The sequence below is a fragment of the Anabrus simplex genome, chromosome 1 (assembly GCF_040414725.1).
Source record: "Anabrus simplex isolate iqAnaSimp1 chromosome 1, ASM4041472v1, whole genome shotgun sequence".
Taxonomy (NCBI): Eukaryota; Metazoa; Arthropoda; class Insecta; order Orthoptera; family Tettigoniidae; genus Anabrus; species Anabrus simplex.
The window spans coordinates 448,060,438-448,078,285 of NC_090265.1; the positions used below are offsets into that span (position 1 = coordinate 448,060,438).

At 36.7% G+C, this 17,848-nt stretch overlaps 1 protein-coding gene across 2 annotated transcripts in view; it reads left to right on the forward strand.

The window, feature by feature from the left end:
* Positions 1-2,547: 2,547 nt before the first annotated feature.
* vvl (ventral veins lacking) overlaps positions 2,548-17,848 on the forward strand; it is a 285,935-nt gene continuing 270,634 nt past the window's right edge. The window contains exon 1 of one of the 2 annotated variants that reach the window (XM_067135203.2): positions 2,548-6,449. In XM_067135203.2, coding sequence (XP_066991304.1) covers positions 2,752-4,146 — 1,395 coding nt within the window. In that variant the 5' untranslated portion in view covers positions 2,548-2,751 and the 3' untranslated portion in view covers positions 4,147-6,449. The remainder of the gene's footprint in view (positions 6,450-17,848) is intronic. The other variant, XM_067135204.2, reaches the window with a different exon arrangement.

Below are 17,848 nucleotides of genomic sequence, written 5' to 3' on the forward strand. Positions count from 1 at the left end.
AATAATAATAATAATAATAATAATAATAATAATAATAATAATAATAATAATAATAATAATAACAATAATAATAATAATACATGTAATGCGTCTAAACTGAACTATCGAACTGAAGCTACCCATCTACAATTGTTATAATTTTTTTTTTGCTAGTGGCTTTAGGTCGCACTGACACAGATAGGTCTTACGGCGACGATGGGATAGGAAAAGTCTTAGAAGTTGGAAGGAAGCAGCCATGGCCTTAATTAATGTACAACCCCATAAAGAAAACACTATTATGCTTATGCCACACCTCTTATTCGTAACACCAAGCCAAGGTATTGCAAACTAATACCGCCGGGGACGGAAAAGAACAAGAATTGACCATGCGAGTCTTGATAGGAAGGAAATGAGCGAAGTGGCATCTACATTTTAGTCAGTTAGTCTTGTAACCTACCTCTAGGACGGTAAGAAAATCTTTTGTTTTCAGTTTGTATTTATTTTCATAAAGGCTGAAGAGCTCCACTGAAATATTTAGTCTAAACATATTCCTATAATAATAATAATAATAATAATAATAATAATAATAATAATAATAAGAAGAAGAAGAAGAAGAAGAAGAAGAAGAAGAAGAAGAAGAAGAAGAAGTAGAAGAAGAAACTCATGTTTTGAAACTTGGACATTAGACTATGCAATTTGTTATAAGGAATTACGTACTGAAGATTTTGCAGAAAGTATCTGAAATACAATCAGAACATTGGAACAAAAGAGAAGGTCATTTATTTTAAAAACAATTTTTCCAGTAACTGGAACTGGAAATTAATCTTAACTTCACTCGCACTAAATGCGTGACGTCAATCTATTTAGGTCTCGCCTTTTCTACTTGTAAAACAGAGAGTTAATAACTGGCAGACTAAAAGAAAATTTCCCTTTCCATGACATATTATTCACATTGTGTATCCAGATGCTGGCTTTTACCTCGCATTTATCTTAGGAAAATGCCGAGATAGGCCTATATTTTTTCTTTCCCCCGAGGATTGTCTCAATGGCAGATTCTTGCAGTTACATACATACATGACTACAATAGTTCAATAACAGTAGTTAGAAGAACAGCAAGGAACAAATTAGAATAACTGAAAAAATGAAATGTCGTATGGCTTTTAGTTCCGGGATTTCCCAGGAAGAGTTCGGCTCACCAGGTGCATGTCTTTCTATTTGACTCCCGTAGACGACCTGCGCGTCGTGATGAGGATGAAATTATGATGAAGATAGCACTTACACCCAGCCCCCGTGCCACTGGAATTAACCAATTAAGGTTAAAATCCCAGACCCGGCCGGGAATCAAACCCGGGACCTTCTGAACCGAAGGCCAGCACGCTGACCGTTAGCCAACGAGTCGGACACAAATTAACTGAAGTCTACTCTTCAATGACCTTTCCTAAATAAAACAACAATTTCTGAAATCATACGAAAAATATATGAGATGTGGAAGTCGATGCTACAACGACAAGCTATTCGATACAAAATCTAGACCTATAACTTACAGACTTCATCATAATATCAATTAAATAATAGCCTACTTTTTATTTAATCTTGTGAGGTATGAGCAGAATTAGAAGCTACTTCCGAAGTATATTCTTGTGTCAAGGCAAAGCATGGTAAGAATATATATTTTAGTTGGCTGATTCACATTACGAACGATGACTCTTACTGCTTGCACAAAGAATTAATCTCTTCTCAACACACACTGATAAAATGAAACTGTGAAAAATATTTCCCAAACGCCATTGAAGAAAGAATGCGCTAGAAAGTATTGTTAACAATAACGATTATCAAATATACATTATTTTAATAATAATAATAATAATAATAATAATAATAATAATAATCTCATGTCCTTGATATAGGCCTACCAGTTAAGATTCCTCTCCATGCGAAGTCTGTAACTTTATGAATGGAGCAGGCAAGCAGGGAGGAATATCTAAATAATGAATAAAACAAAAGATACATGGAATGGATCAGCTGAGGCCAGCGTATTGTTGTGATCGCCCCACAGCCGAGCCTTAATAGGCTTCGCGCCCGCTGTCTGCCATCCTTGGCTCGTCTGTCGCGTGCTCCCAGTTGCTACCGGACTTGTGCTGCTGTAACCCCCTCCTAACTTTCTTCCATACCAGCTGGTAGAGAAGGCGGAGTCTCTGCTGGCCAATCAGATCGGTCTCACCGTGGCACGTCACGGCTGTGCTTACTGCCACTCAAACCTTGCCCCAACCAATCGCGGATTATGTAGAACGTGGTGTAGAACTTGGCGCTGGTGGGGAGTGTAGGGGTAATGTGAGAGAGGGGGAATGCGCCGGGCGTGTTAGAGGGAGAAGGAAGAATCCGTTATTATGAGTGAGTTAGAGTGAGAGGGGCAAGGAGAGGGGCACGAGAGGAGGGTTTGTGTATATGTGTGTGTGCAAGTGGTGTGAGGGGGGGTTTAGGCATTCAGGCCTTGGAAGCTTGGAAGTTGCTAGCCAGGATCGAGGCCTCAGTTTGAGGACCGTAGTGCGTTGTACCACATGCATAACGCATGAGTTTTTGGGGGACCCCCCTGATATTTTCTGTCTCTGTCTAAAGCATCTCCGTGTGTATGTGTGAGTGTGTTAGTGTTTTTACAAGTCTGAACAGTCCGGCGCCCGCGCCTGCCGCACCCCCTCCTCGGTGCTAGGGAAAAAGGGGGTAAACTCTCCTAGGGTAAAGTGTTTTTTTTATTTTCTCAAAAGAGGATAGTAAATGGCTACGACAACGTATATGCCCGCTAGTACGGGCATCTCTTCCGAGCTAGACGGTAGTGCTGTCGGTATGAACATAGTGAACGCCGCGGTAGGCGGGTATCATAGTAGTTCTCCGCGATCGGCGGCAGATGCAAGTAATGGTGAGATGAAATACTTGCCTCCCACGCAGCATCATCATCATCATCACCACCATCATCAAGTTCCTTCGTCACCGTCTCCAAATGGACACCCTGTGTCGCTGTCAGCTGCGGCTCACAATCCGTGGGTCAGCCTTCAACCTGGCTCAGGGGCAGATCCTTGGGCAGCGTCCATGGCAGGGATGCATTCACACCATGCACACCATCACCACCCTCACCAGACGTCAACAGTGGACATCAAGCCACCCCATCCAGCAGGTGAGGTGCCTGGCATGCACCACCCCCGAGCGCCACCACCACATCAACAAGGTGGCGGAGGAATGGCGTCGCCACATTCGTGGCATGCACCAGTCGTGTCTTCAGCACATTATATCTCAGCATCTTCAAACACTGGTGCTGGATCACCTCTGCAACACCACACGAGTCCGGCCGCCGCGTACCATGCAGCCATGAATGGTATGTTGGCGCACCACCACCAGGCAAGCCCCCAACTGCATCATTCACTAAGAGAGATGCAGAACCACAGTCCTTCACCGTTGCACCATCATCAACAACATCAGCACCCGGATGGCAGAGGAGACCCCTCAGGGGGTGAAGATGATACTCCTACATCAGACGATCTCGAAGCATTTGCCAAACAGTTTAAGCAGCGCAGGATAAAGCTTGGTTTTACACAAGCAGATGTTGGACTTGCTCTAGGAACTTTGTATGGTAACGTGTTCTCTCAGACGACAATTTGTAGGTTTGAGGCACTGCAGTTAAGCTTTAAAAATATGTGTAAACTGAAGCCATTACTACAGAAATGGTTAGAAGAAGCAGACTCCACAACAGGCTCTCCTACAAGTATTGATAAGATTGCAGCGCAGGGTAGGAAAAGGAAAAAGAGGACCAGTATCGAGGTATCTGTGAAGGGAGCTTTAGAACAACATTTCCACAAGCAACCAAAACCGTCAGCGCAAGAAATCTCAGCATTAGCAGACAGTTTGCAGTTAGAGAAGGAAGTGGTTAGAGTGTGGTTCTGTAACAGGAGACAAAAAGAGAAGAGAATGACGCCGCCAAATACGTTGGGTGGACCGGACAGCATGTTAGAAGGTGGACCACAAGGTATGCCAGGTGGACCCCCTCACGGCTTACATCAGGGGTACCACCATCAAGATATGCATGGTTCGCCCATGGGGCAACACTCACATTCCCATAGTCCACCTATGTTGTCTCCTCAATCCATGCCTACCCATCAGTCGTTAACAGCCCACTAACACATCAAGTATAAGTGAGATTTCCCGAACTACACACAAAACCCTGCTGCAACCTTTACCATGGAAAATCCTCTTCCTTCTCAGCAACCTCTGTATAAATACTTCCATCCCAACACGTCATTTTTCCTTCCAGAGATGTTCCTATCAGATTACAACCTACAGTTCGAAAATACGCCTTATCAGAAGCCTACAAGTTCAAATTTTCCTAATCCTTTTCCACATATGAAAAGTTCACCATCACCTCACAATATGCACCCATGGAATTAAATTTCGGAACTGTTTCACAAAGTGGCAACGGAATAATTTATACGGTACGCAAAATTGTGATGAAGCAGGAATAAAATACTTATCGCACAGTACAAGGTCGTGGCAGTGCACACAATATAAATTAAATACACCTGTTCAAGATGTGAATATATTAATTTGCCTATGAATGGAATCTTAATTTTAAATTCTACTAATCCTCAAGTGTGCTGAATGCAATAAATCCAGTGTATTTACATCATAATGCTTTTACATAAGAATACTAAGAAGGACGGTTGAAATGTGCTCACTCTTCGTAACAACTCGTGCTTTTGGAAATTATAGAAACAAACAAGGCATCAAGTGAAGTTTGTGTGATTTGTATTGCATAATTAATCAATTAATTACTATGCAGTAAAGGCGGCCATGTTTGAATTCATCATTGGAGGCGACTACAAAGTACGTAATTATGCAAAAGATGGATCTTGTTTTATTATTCAAAACATTCCATCGTTTCGAACTGGCACTTACCCTACCACAACATGCAGCTTCAAGGGGGACTGGAACTTAAGAAGAGTGACTGATCGGGATATTTATTCAACGTTACTCTACAAATAGCAATAGACTTTGACAACGTTTTGTGTGTAGTTCGGGAAACGTTAACTAACATTTATTCGTGTAAAATACAAGACTTTACTGAGTTGTAAATAGTTAATATATGGTCCGCAAATAATAATATTAAGAAAAGAAACGGTGACTAATTTCCTTCGAAGATGGGCGCTATGATGGACGTGATACAAAGAAAAACTGTGGCCGCGTTCGAATTTTTGAATTTGTACATACAACATTATGACGATGTATAGTGAAAGTGATGACAATTTTTGTAAAAAATATATAAATTAATAGTTGTAGTAAAATGCAAAGAAGACCTAATCTCTAGTTATTTCGTACACACACACACCATCGAGTTCTTCTTAGTGTTTTAGACCAACGAGTCGAGTGCGGACTATTGGTTTGTGTATCTATTATATTACTGAAACTGATTATAGTTACTGTATATTAACAACAAGTCAGAGAAGAAGGGACGTTTAGGAAAGTGTTCTGTGACTCTATTTGGACTTCATTCATTTGTAGAAGTCTACATAATGTATATTTCAATACAGAGACCATGTAATAGACACTTGCTACAAACAGCCAAGACATTATAGAGAAACGTAAATACTGAAGCATAAATAACAGGACATTGTATATACTAATTATTAATTACACCTTCCTGTATGTACGTGGGCAATATTTTAAGAAATTATGCCACACTTTTGTTTGTTTCTTTCCGTCTTCGTTACACTTTATCCAGCCAAGAAGGAAAGTAATCCATAAAGATGTGCGATGTTTAAATTTGAAATAGCAACGGGAGACTTTCATTTCGTCAGACTAAAACAATACACGATTCAGCAGGATATTATTGAACTTGAGATAGATAGCAATGTTGAAAATAAAAGTGGTTGTAACGTCAAGCTTTTTCCACTTCATACGAGAGGCTTGAATTTAGGACCTTAGAGCAGATTTATTAGTGAGAAATATATTCGAAGGACAGTTCCATTCAAAACAAACAACAGATGCCTAACCTACGCCTAGCTATCATTCTAGAATATTCCACTATGTTTATTTGTTTGAAGTTGAACTAATTCTTTCATTTCGACGGAGATGTTAAAGTGAGAACGTTCCTGTGACTCAGAAAAAACAAAGCTTTCCATAACTTAGCCGCTCGTGGACTTGGAGTTGAGACCGGGTAATACACAGCTACCTTGCCGATCAAGTCTTCCGCAGGTAGACGGCGACTTCATCAGCCGACAACCAGGAACTATTTAACGTGCAATTCGTCAACGTGAAGGAATCTTGCCCATCAAAACAAACGAGATCAATCCAGCACCACTCTCAGTTCATTATAAACTTCAGCAATCTTCCTCTCTTCAACTTCGCCCAGAACATCCCCCAAGATACTCTTCAGCACCCCGTCTTCGAGTGCAATCTCCATCATGTGATCTTCTAAGAGTTTCAAGGTAGGATCGATCCAGTGTTCAAACAAAATTTATTTCGCCAGAATTCAAATATGTTTAGAATGAAATAGAAGAATGTTTCTTTTGTTCAGTGAAAGCTATCTATTTCATTCCAATGATAATGTTAAATAATCCGACAAGACCGTGTGCAGTTTTAGTGATTCATGAATAAAGAGAAACTTTGAGAAACAGAGGAACGAGATAAAAAAGAACGATTTTTCAAAACAAGAAAACAAAAATGGATATACGTACATATAAATAGTGTCCTATTTGCACAGATTTTCATTTCATATTAACTAAATAAGATATTAATATTGCGAAATATTTTTTACTATACAGATATATTAAAATATATTTAAGCATAGATGGTATATATCAGAGTCTGTTTTCGTGCCGAATTTGAAAAATAACGAAACACATTCCATTGTTTGAAAAACGTAAACATATAATTGCACTATGAGACGGTATTTTGTTTTAGCCTTTTCTCTTAGAATAGCAGGAGTTATGTTTTCGTAGCTGAGATGTTTGTTACTTTATTATAAACTGTTTATTTTTAAACAGGTTTTGAACAATTCTATGATTACTGTGAAAACATAACCAACTGGATCATTTGATTAATTTATCACAGATTATACCGTTGCTTAAATATCTTCGTTCCAAAATTCGAACTCTTGCTATTTATTTCTTCAGTGCATGCTAGCATATGATATTAAACGCAAGAGAATTTGAAAAGTCATTCTTTTTCCAGCTATTTACACGGTAAAATTCTTAGATACTCAGGTTTCTCAAAAGTAGTCGTCAATTTGCATAGATTACCATGTCATAATGTTGTGTATTTTTTTCAAAATAACCTACTTTGTTTTCATTTTTTCCCCAGATATATTGATAAAATCCAAATTAAATGAGTATTTTGAGTATTTTCCAAAAAAAGTCGTCTTCTTGCAGTTAGAAGATCGTTCTCGAGCGTTAAAAGATAAAATTTCACCTATCATAGTGTATTTGATAGAAAACATTAATTGTTGTATACATAGACTAATACCTTAGTTCCTAGCATTTCATCATTCGGTGTAGGACTACGACCTATCTGTATGTGTAATTGCTGAACTTGTTGATGGCAGATTGTCTCACCTCAGTTCAATAACACTGCAAGCAGCGTAACATATCAAAATAGCATTCTGTTAATAAACAACATTCTATTTTTGTAGAATTATCGCTCAGCTCAGAGTTCTGCATGTCTATACTTTAACCTTCGAGCATGTCATACTTGCTTAGTAATTATTTAAGCAAAGATGTTTTTCTGTCCTCATAAGTTACGTACGTTTCACGAAGGAGAGAATTATTATTTAGACAGAAAGTTCACTAAATGCTCTAAAGTGAAATTTATGTTGAGAATAGAACCAAGTAGTCTAAGTATTAAATACCTCATACAGAACTTGGATATCCGTCAAACCACTTAAGTAGATAACTGGCTATTCCACTGTTATGTTACCATATTTTAAAATTGTAGATATCACCATTTCTTGTTCAAGTAGAGAGTTTTGATAAAATGCTCAAAATACAGGTCAGTGCGTATTATTACGTTATTTTATAATCGGAATATCCTATAAATAATAATTAATATATTTTCGTGAAATCTGTTTTGAGAAGCTAGAGTATGACTAAGACGATAATTCAGATTAATCGATCTCACCTTACAACAAGATGTATAAAATTACTAGTTCAGTTATTCATAAGGCAATAAGTTCAATCCGCTGAATTATATAATGTTAACGATTTGATGATCTCTGTGCTATTACTTTGTCGTGTTTGTATATAACGTTGCACATTACACTTAAATTAACTTATATTCTACCTTGTAATTCCTATCTTTCAGTAATACCCCTACTTTATGTGATTTTCCGGTGTTTTTCGTACTTTCCATCTTGCATTATATTCGGAAAACAATAAGAAAACCTTATGGTTGCGAACAGAACTAGTCCTTGGAAATATCCTGTTGAAGTGACTTTCAGGTATTTGTGTTAATAGTTAGTTTGTTATAAATATGGTTTAATTTCCGCTATAGTTTTATAGTATAAATATTTGCGAGCATTAGTTTTACGTTTCTTACGAGGAACATTGTATTTGAAGGTTAACAAAACATATTCTGAATTGAATGACGTGAAAATTATTTATATCAAAGCGATCCAGTTTACGGCAGTGTCCTTTATTATTTTTAAAATGTAATTTCATTTTTATAAGATGTTTTGAAACCACTATGTTAGAAACAATAGACTAATTGAGAATATTATTTTTTAAATATATGTTCCCTAAAGTTAACTGTGAGAAGGCAATGCGTTCGCATTCCGAAAGTGTCAATTTTTATCTCAACATTCCATTTATTTTGAAAGTCAGAATATATCTTGTATATAATTTAGAAAATATGAACTATAAATTCAGAACACAAATGTTTAATTCGATATAACTTTATTTAGGTTTCAATACTTCGTTTTCAAAACGAACATTCATGTATAATATTTGTTATCAATTTCACTGTTTTTAAATATTGTTTTGAAATACCTTTTTTCAAATATTGGATAAAATTACAGTCTAAGTCTATGATAATGAACAGTTTTTCTGTAAGTAGCCCGACGTATCCATCATTGTATACTGACCTTTCAAAGACAACATCACGTAATAAACTAATGACATGTGTTTTTGTCATATGAAGTAAAAGTATATCTACAGTTCTTTATCCACCCAAACGTCCGAAACCCTATATTTCCTTCAATAATATCTCACCATGCGTACGCTTCATAGTGCATTTATACAATACACATGGGTCTTGGGAACCTTTAAGTTATCGAATACCTTATATTCCAACACTAGAATTCGTGTTATTTTCTCACCACTAAATGCAGACTCAAACACAATGCTTTATGATTTTCTATTAGAGTTTATTTAAATATATTTTGTTAAATGAAGGAACGATAACTTGAGAGCGCTCAGGAATCATGATCGTATTAACTGCACTGTGATGCATTGTATAACATAATTTAATAAGATGAGTCTTGGATTATATTGGGCTCTTGTTCCAGAAAATTACTGAAGATCAGCTGAGGGCCTGAACTAATCTATTATTGTAACTTAAAAGTTCGAACTCAAGAAAAAAGCTCGTATGCAGCTGAATGTCATGAAGACGGTTGTTAATTAATATTATTGAAATAGTAAAACCATCATGATGTTCTGTTATAGAAAAGTGAGTTCAGATTTTTTGCCTCTTTTCTATGTGAATATTTTTAAAATGTTGATAAATTCACAGTGAACTACGGTAAACTAAGTTCAATTGCTCAATTTTCCATGATATTAAAAGTTGCAGCACCTGTTCTCTTAACCTCTCAGATTCAGTAGTCGACTTCTAATTATTGTTTAACATGACTTCAGAAAAATGCTTATACTTCTGAACGGCCCTACAGCATTTCTTAAATCAGTGAAACATAATGATATTTTAGAGTGATTATACCAGCTTGAACTAACGAAACAATCTGATCAGAAATAGAGATCTGTTTTTAAATTTTATAGTAATTTTAGGAGTATAGATCTTGTCAGATTGTATAGAAATATAAGATAATTTTTCTTAGGAACTTTTCTTTATCTCTAGAATGATACGAAATGATATTTGAACATAAACATTTCTGATTATCGTTTCTCAATTGAGTATGCTTTTTCGATGCTGGGTCGAATTATAATACCATTTGTCTAGTTCAGTTGCAAATTTGATTTATTTGCTAGAAAATGTTTATCAAATATTAAAAATTACTTGAAGAAATGAAAATAGATTAGATAGTTTTTCTAGTAGAGTACCGGTATATCAAAGTAAATATAAAATTATTCTGAGCTATTTCAGGCATATTAAAAGATTTTTTAAAACTATTTTGTGCAAAAACTGAGTGCTTTCAAATGTGACAGATTCATACTGTTTTCTTTCGCAGGTTTTCAAGATGTTTTTATTCAGAACCTTATTTACGGTCTGAAGTTTCCTACTAGTCATATTTTCTGCATACAAGGAGAATGTGTAGTATCAGTGGCATAGGTTTGAAAGGGATATTCTTCTTCTTTTACTACCGTTTTTCCCACCCCCGGGGTCGCGGGTGCGAACTGTGTCGCACATATGGATTTGGCCCAGTTTTACGGCCGAATACCCTTCCTGACGCCAACAGTATATGGAGGGACGTAATCACTATTGCGTGTTTCTGTAGTGGTTGATAGTGTAGTGTGCAGTGTGAATATGAAGAGGAAAGTGTTATGAGTCGGACAGGTTTGAAAGGGAAGTATTTCTTTCTAACAGGCTATTGATCACCCACATAAGCTCTAAATAATTATCAAACAGAATGCTCTATTAAAGGCTATAATGCCGGTTTATTGCTTCAATTGCTGATTTGAATTTAATTTAAACGATATAGGGTAAGAGAAGTAGAGGAATACCAAGGAGGCGATGGTTAGAATCAGTTGTTAACTGATGGAACGAAATGAGACCACAGAGTAGTTACAAACAGTGGTTAGTGGAAGCGTTTAGTTAATTCACAGAAGCTTGCAGACTGAACTCAATACCGTAATATATTAATGATCTTAATTAATGTTGCAGAGCTGTTTAGAGGTATCTTAAGTATTTCTGAAGTTGTGGCCGAGTACTTTTCCGCATCCATTGGTATAGTTCTATTGAATGTGTTACATTACGTTGGGATCTGTATATTTTAGAGTCTGAGGTTCGAATTCTGGCGCCGTTGACGTAAATTTTCCTGGCGGTTCCCATACTTGCTCCATATATAATCTGGGATAGTGTATCAGTTTCAGTCTTGGAGCACTTATCCTGATTATTGATTGAAAATAATCATGTTTACACTCTCAGTAATACAGATAGGTAAGTCTAAGTTTCACTCACACTCATGGGACTGGTGACAATGAACACCCTAGCCCTTGAATGAGGCAATAAAGATTGCCTCTAAAACAGATCATCTGAAAGCCTAAGTTTCAATATGACATAATACATAAGATAGTTACTTTTATGCTGGGAAGTTATGTCTTTCTCTCCGTGTGATTGCTTCTCCTTTTTTGTACCTTGGAATATCGCAGTGATAAGTGGTGTGTATTTAGGACCTCCGAAGCCAGATAACAAGTGTGTCTATTTATTGTTTACGAAAAGACTAGGAAAACAATAGACAGGGAGTTTGCCTCCTGGGCGACAGCCCTAAAAACTGATCAGTATTTATTTATTTATTTATTTATTTATTTATTTATTTATTTATTTATTTATTTATTTATTTACTTATTTATTTATTTATTTATTATCGTCTATAGTGTCTAGACTAGAGCATGTTGACGGTGAAGAAATCACCGCCGCCTTTATGCAGGGCTGAAGTTAGAATGGAAGACTACTTCTAGTATAAATGACAATTAAGTCTGCCTCGTTTCTCTTCTTACGACATGAGCTCCTGAGACTGAATTCATGTAGGCCTACTGTTGATCTTAATTCCTGTCTGAGTCAGGAATCGAGCCCAACGACGATGGGGACCATGCACAATTGCCATTTACTATTTTGTGACTTAGAAATCAGATTAACGTGTTGAGGCCTCAAAGGTCTGATTTTCTAGATATAAGGAGGTATGATATGAAGCTTGTCGTGTGGCAGTCCATTTATAATCCCATAATTCTGTAGTTACCTTGTAAATTAGCGAGGCATGTCCTTACCAGTATACGGCACATCACTGCGGTAACTTTTACTGTGTACTGCGGTTTGTAATGTCCGTATATTAATATCCCACAATTAGTAGCAGTATTTTGTATCCTGAATATCATACCCTCATCTAACATACGTGCTGACAGTGAAACATAGTCTACATAATATTAGTTAAGTAATCGTCGAGATCTTCACTGTTTTCCTAAGAAATGTTGACGCAAAAGATTCTTTACTATATTTATAGTAGATGTTTCCAACTTGTAAGAATCTAAATAATTTTCAACTTCTCCAAACAATTTTTGGGGTCGTCGGAACTCATTTTGGGTTTTGACCGAGGGTTTAACGCCGGTTGCTCTTCCTAAAGACACGTGATTCATCCGTTGAAGACTCGAACCGAGATCATGAACTTAAATGTGGAACGTTTTGAGTTGAGTCCCGAGCTGTAATCCTGGCACCACACTCCATCCCTTTTACTTGTAAACAATTATCGAATTCATAATAATTTCAAAAATATTTTATTATTTCTGGTGGTTACCACTAGAGGAAAATAATTTCATACGTTCATCAGCTGACTATTCGTTCTGTCGAATAGTTTAATTTCTGACCTGGCTATAACTTACTGGTGTTTGGAAATGTTGCATTCTCTTTGACTCATTTACAACGTTCATCGTCTATTAAAATCCTATGACATAAGGAGACGATGTGCTTGACTTCAGTCGAGTACTTAAACGGATGCATGCGTCTGAGAACTGGTCCATGTGAGTTTAGCTATTTGGAAGTAGAGGTAGTGTGACAAAAGTATACTGGAATATCCCCAAAAACTTTAGGAATGAGTACTATATAGGGAGAATTACAAAAGGCACAATCAAGGCCTCACTAATTATCCTCTACAATCACCTCTCTGCACAGCAACATCCACTCTAGAAAATTGTTGTTATTGATACAGGTCAAATAGACTGGAGTATCAGTAGGCTAAATTAAAAATGTATCGTGTTTGAGCAGTCTTATTCTTTATTATATAAAGGCCTAAATAATAATAATAATAATAATAATAATAATAATAATAATAATAATAATAAACATTTACAGTCTTCAAAATACAATGTGGTACCTTATAATATAATTCAATATTTAGCATAATTTTCGATAAAGGAAACGTGTATAGTTTTGCACCTAACCTGCATGGCACTACAGCCCTGAAAGGTCTTGGCCTACCAAGCGACCACTGCTCAGCCTGAAGGCCTGCAGATTACGAGGTGCCGTGTGGTCAGCACGACAAATCCTCTCGGCAGTTATCCTTGGCTTTCTAGACCGGGGTCTGGTTTAATTTTTTTTTTTTTCTATAACACTTAAAATTTGCTTTTGAGCAAATCTTCCTTCATAACTGAACTGTTCTAGTCATGGCAGGAATTTTATTTTTATTTTTTCTCATTATCAATGTTTATGTACATTTTTAAGTGAGGATTGTTATCCTTACTTATGGGCATGCAACTTACTTCAAGTGACCGTCAAAGTAATGTGTACTTGAAATGAACGATGTTGCTAGAAGTACATATTCGTGAAACAAATTCTTAGTTTGTTTGTCGCCCCCTTAGTCCCGTCGGGGTCGGGGATGAGGCGAGATAAATGTATATGGCAATTGTTTTACGGCCGGATACCCTTGCTGACACCAACCTCTATTGAGGAGGTAATGAAGATTAAATAAATGATGGTGAATGAATGTGAGTAAGAAAATGGAAGGAATCGGCTGTGGCCTATCCATAGGAAATATCTCGGCATTTTTTAGGAAGTGAAAATGGGAAACCACGGGAAATCTTTCTCAGGACAGCCGACGGTGGGGTTTGAATACACGCGTCTCCCGAATGCAGAGCTTGGTTCCATTGTCGTAGCGCTTTAACACGCGCGGCCGTTCCACTCGGTCATATGCTTAGCATGTAGGATGACAAATGCACAAGTCTATTAATATTTACTCCGCTGTGTACTGATTGAACAAAACACTGAAAGTCCGGCTTAGTAGAGCAGTTATGCCCATCTCCTGAGCTCAGGATTTCCGTACCGAATTTAACAGGTTTTAAGTCCGCGAGATCCATATTAATTTATTTACTGACGCATAAATAACACCTTTTCACTGAAAGCTTTGCACTCTGGTGTCCTTGAAGACTGTAAATGAAAATCCACAGCCTGTTTCCAGTCATTCTACCGTGTCAGGAATGGAATAAATGAAGCCCCATCTAGCGGCGAGGATAGGAATTGTTCCGTCTGCCGAAGCCTGTCGCACTCCTCTGGGGCAATGATTAATGAATGACAGATAAAATGAAATGAAATGATACTGGAGGGTGTTGCTGGACGAAAGGTGACAGGGAAAACTGGAGTACCGTGAGAAAAACCTGTCCCGCCTCCGCTTTGTCCAGCACAAATCTCACATGGAGTGACCGGGATTTGAACCACGGAACCCAGTGGTGAGAGGCCGGCGCGCCGCCGACAGAGCCACGGAGGCTCTACAAGACTGTAAATATTATTATTATTATTATTATTATTATTATTATTATTATTATTATTATTATTATTATTATTATTATTATTATTATATTAATAATAATTAATATCAATATTATAATTAATTAATATTAATTAATATATTATTATTAATAATAATAAAACCGAAGAAGTAAGTTACTTTTTAGGTAGGCCTACTTATAGTTCAAGAAATATGTTCAAAGTCATGTGATACATTATGGAATTTCGGCATAATTTAGGTAGATGATCAGTTTAAGATGAAGTACTTTGACTGTAGCCTTATTCACTTCAAGCTCCTAAAACTATATTTATAAATTTGGTGGAATATTAAATAAAGTTGTAATTTTATATAGGCCTATGCGTTTGTAAAATTGTAATGCGACTACGGCATTACACTGTGCGTAAAGTATACGCTATAGGCCTAGAGGACACCAAATAATTTCCATTGCACGTACAATGCTACGAAAGTTCTTAAAGTCACGAGTGGGCCTGCTAGGTAATCTTTTGAAGCGTTCTTGTAGCTAACTTGTATCATAATAGTCACAGAATTTTGCTCGTTTCTTCAGTAAGTTACAATGACGAAAGTAGTCGGTAACTACTGAGTTACATGAAACCTATTTCAGCACTTAATACCAGTAATACACAATTTACTATGAGTGATCGAAATATCAAGTTTTTAAATTTAATATTTTCTGAGGGATATTACTATTGCGGAGAAACTATAACAATAAAACGGAAAAGCTTAAGAAGTTAACTCATTTTACAATTAAAACTCTAATGAAAAGTTTATAAGTCTTTACGCGGAAATAATATATTGTTATATCTGGAAGAGGCTGCAGATTTCGGGGGACCAAAAGATATCCTGTTCGATCAATTTCAACATTTTTCTATAGAGTCGTTAGTTGTGCTAAGTAGGCCGTACGTCAAAGCAAGCAGTGTCAGAGAATCAGGATATCAACGTCGTAATCTACAGTGATTTTGAAGCAGTAGATTGAAGAAGATGTTTTTTTTTTATGTGTATCTGGAGTTAAAGTGGGCGGGTTTCATATCGTTGCTTCTCATATTTCATTAGCCAATTGAGGACGCCGTAAGCCCCGCGCAGACGCGTCGGGTGGCTCGAGCACTTCTCTCTAAAGTTGGCACTTCATTTCTGGCATTCTGGACAAGATAGGTAAATTTGAACTTGTACTTCTTGTTCATGTGCAGGAGTATATGAGTTCATGATAATTTTTTTTTCACAAACAGAGAAAAAGATAAATCACACCCTTGGATATAAACATGATCGCTCAGTACTGCTGACGTTAGAGCAATCACTAAAAGTAGGCGTAGGAAATAACAGCGTAGAGTTGTAAATCGTCGGCTTACATCTAAAACCTCGTATGTTACAATGCTCTTCCTACCCATTATATTCCTTAAGGCTGGTCACGCCTCCCAGTCATATATTTATATGCAGTCCATCAGAACCTTTTTCGTACTGTTCATTCTCCTGTGCTATTACGTAAAGGAAAATGGACCTTATCATACCGTATTGTAAGGATGTCGTTTTAATGGCGAATTTAAACACTCCTACAGTTTAATGTATTTAAGGTTCATTTTCCTTTACACGCCAGCATAGGAAAATGAACACAACGAAAATTGTTTTGTGACTGTACATCCATATGTGGCTGGGAGGCGTGACCAGTCTTAAGGCAGAAAATGGATAGGAAGTGCATGGGAGAAACGATGTTTTGGAAGTAAGCCATCGAAATGTACACTGAAGTTCCTGAAGTAGGCTACTACCAACCCTTAAATGCTCAGTGGATCATTTACTTCAAATATTATCTTTATCATTCCATAAGTAACGCATAATCATCAGAAATATATTTTTAAATATTGCCAATTCAAAGTCAAAATTTATAAGTTTTATACACAATATGCAAAGCGGCGCAATTAGCTACTGAGGCTAATACCACACTTCAGTCTTAGGAACTGTCCATGCTAATCAGCGCTCTGACACAAACAATATTTTAGTAGTGATTTTCCCTTCATTCTTTATATAAATATGCGTTTATGTCAACGCAGCACTTTTATATTCTATATGGGAAAGAACGCTCATAGTGAAGTAGTAGACAAACTTTATTTAAGGTACAGCCCCAGCATTTGCCTGGTGTGAAAATGGGAAACCACGGAAAACCATTGTCAGGGCTGGAATTTTATATCACTCTAGATAACTTAACAAGCGGCTAGATTTAACTCTTACATCCTCTTGACAACTAACATTAAAAAATTCATGCAAACGGAGATGGTTGGTTGCTACACTAGCAGTATCTAAGGAGTTTGTCTGCAAGGGATAAGTAAATGCACATTTTTCCAACATTATAAGGAGCAGAAATAATGGTACGCAATATCTTTGTTCACATGTGAGATTATCATTATTATATTATACATCCGACATTTTAAATTGTTTTCTGTATTGTAAGTTAGGAGGAAACTTGACTTTTAAAATCTGAATATTTTTATCTAGCCTATAAGTTAGCTCTCCTGATGAACTACAATACTTGTTAACCATCTCACACATTAGTAATATGCAAAGAGATTAACGTCTACCAAAAACGCAAAGATTTCGTTTATACGTTTACGTTATTCACTTTAAGGAAGACATATGTGAAAAAAGTTTGCTCATTTTAGATATAAATAAAATACAAGAGAACTGTTAACTGTAACGTATAGCAAATTCCTTTCTCCTATAAATAATAATAGAGATTTAACAGAGATTAATTCAACAAACCGTCCTACAAAATATTTATTCAGTATAAGTTAATGTAAAACATATAGGGAGTTCTGTTAGGATAACGATGAGGGAATATGGAAATCAGGAAACGTTTTTAGGTTTCGTAAACATTGTCGCACAACTGTTATCGTTTAAATATACAAGCATAAACGTCATGTAAGGTACAATGTTTTGTACTTCATTCCATAAGATTTTTGGGCAAGTATTTTTCTTGCTTACAAAGTTCAATCAATAAAAATATATCAGCGTTATTCTTATATCAATGTTATACTTCTTATGTGTCCGGCTCCATGGCTAAATGGTTAGCGTGCTAGCCTTTGCTGGCCCAGGGGTCCCGGGTTCGAGTCCCGGCAGGGTCGGGAATTTTAACCATAATTGGTTAATTTCACTGGCTCGGGGGCT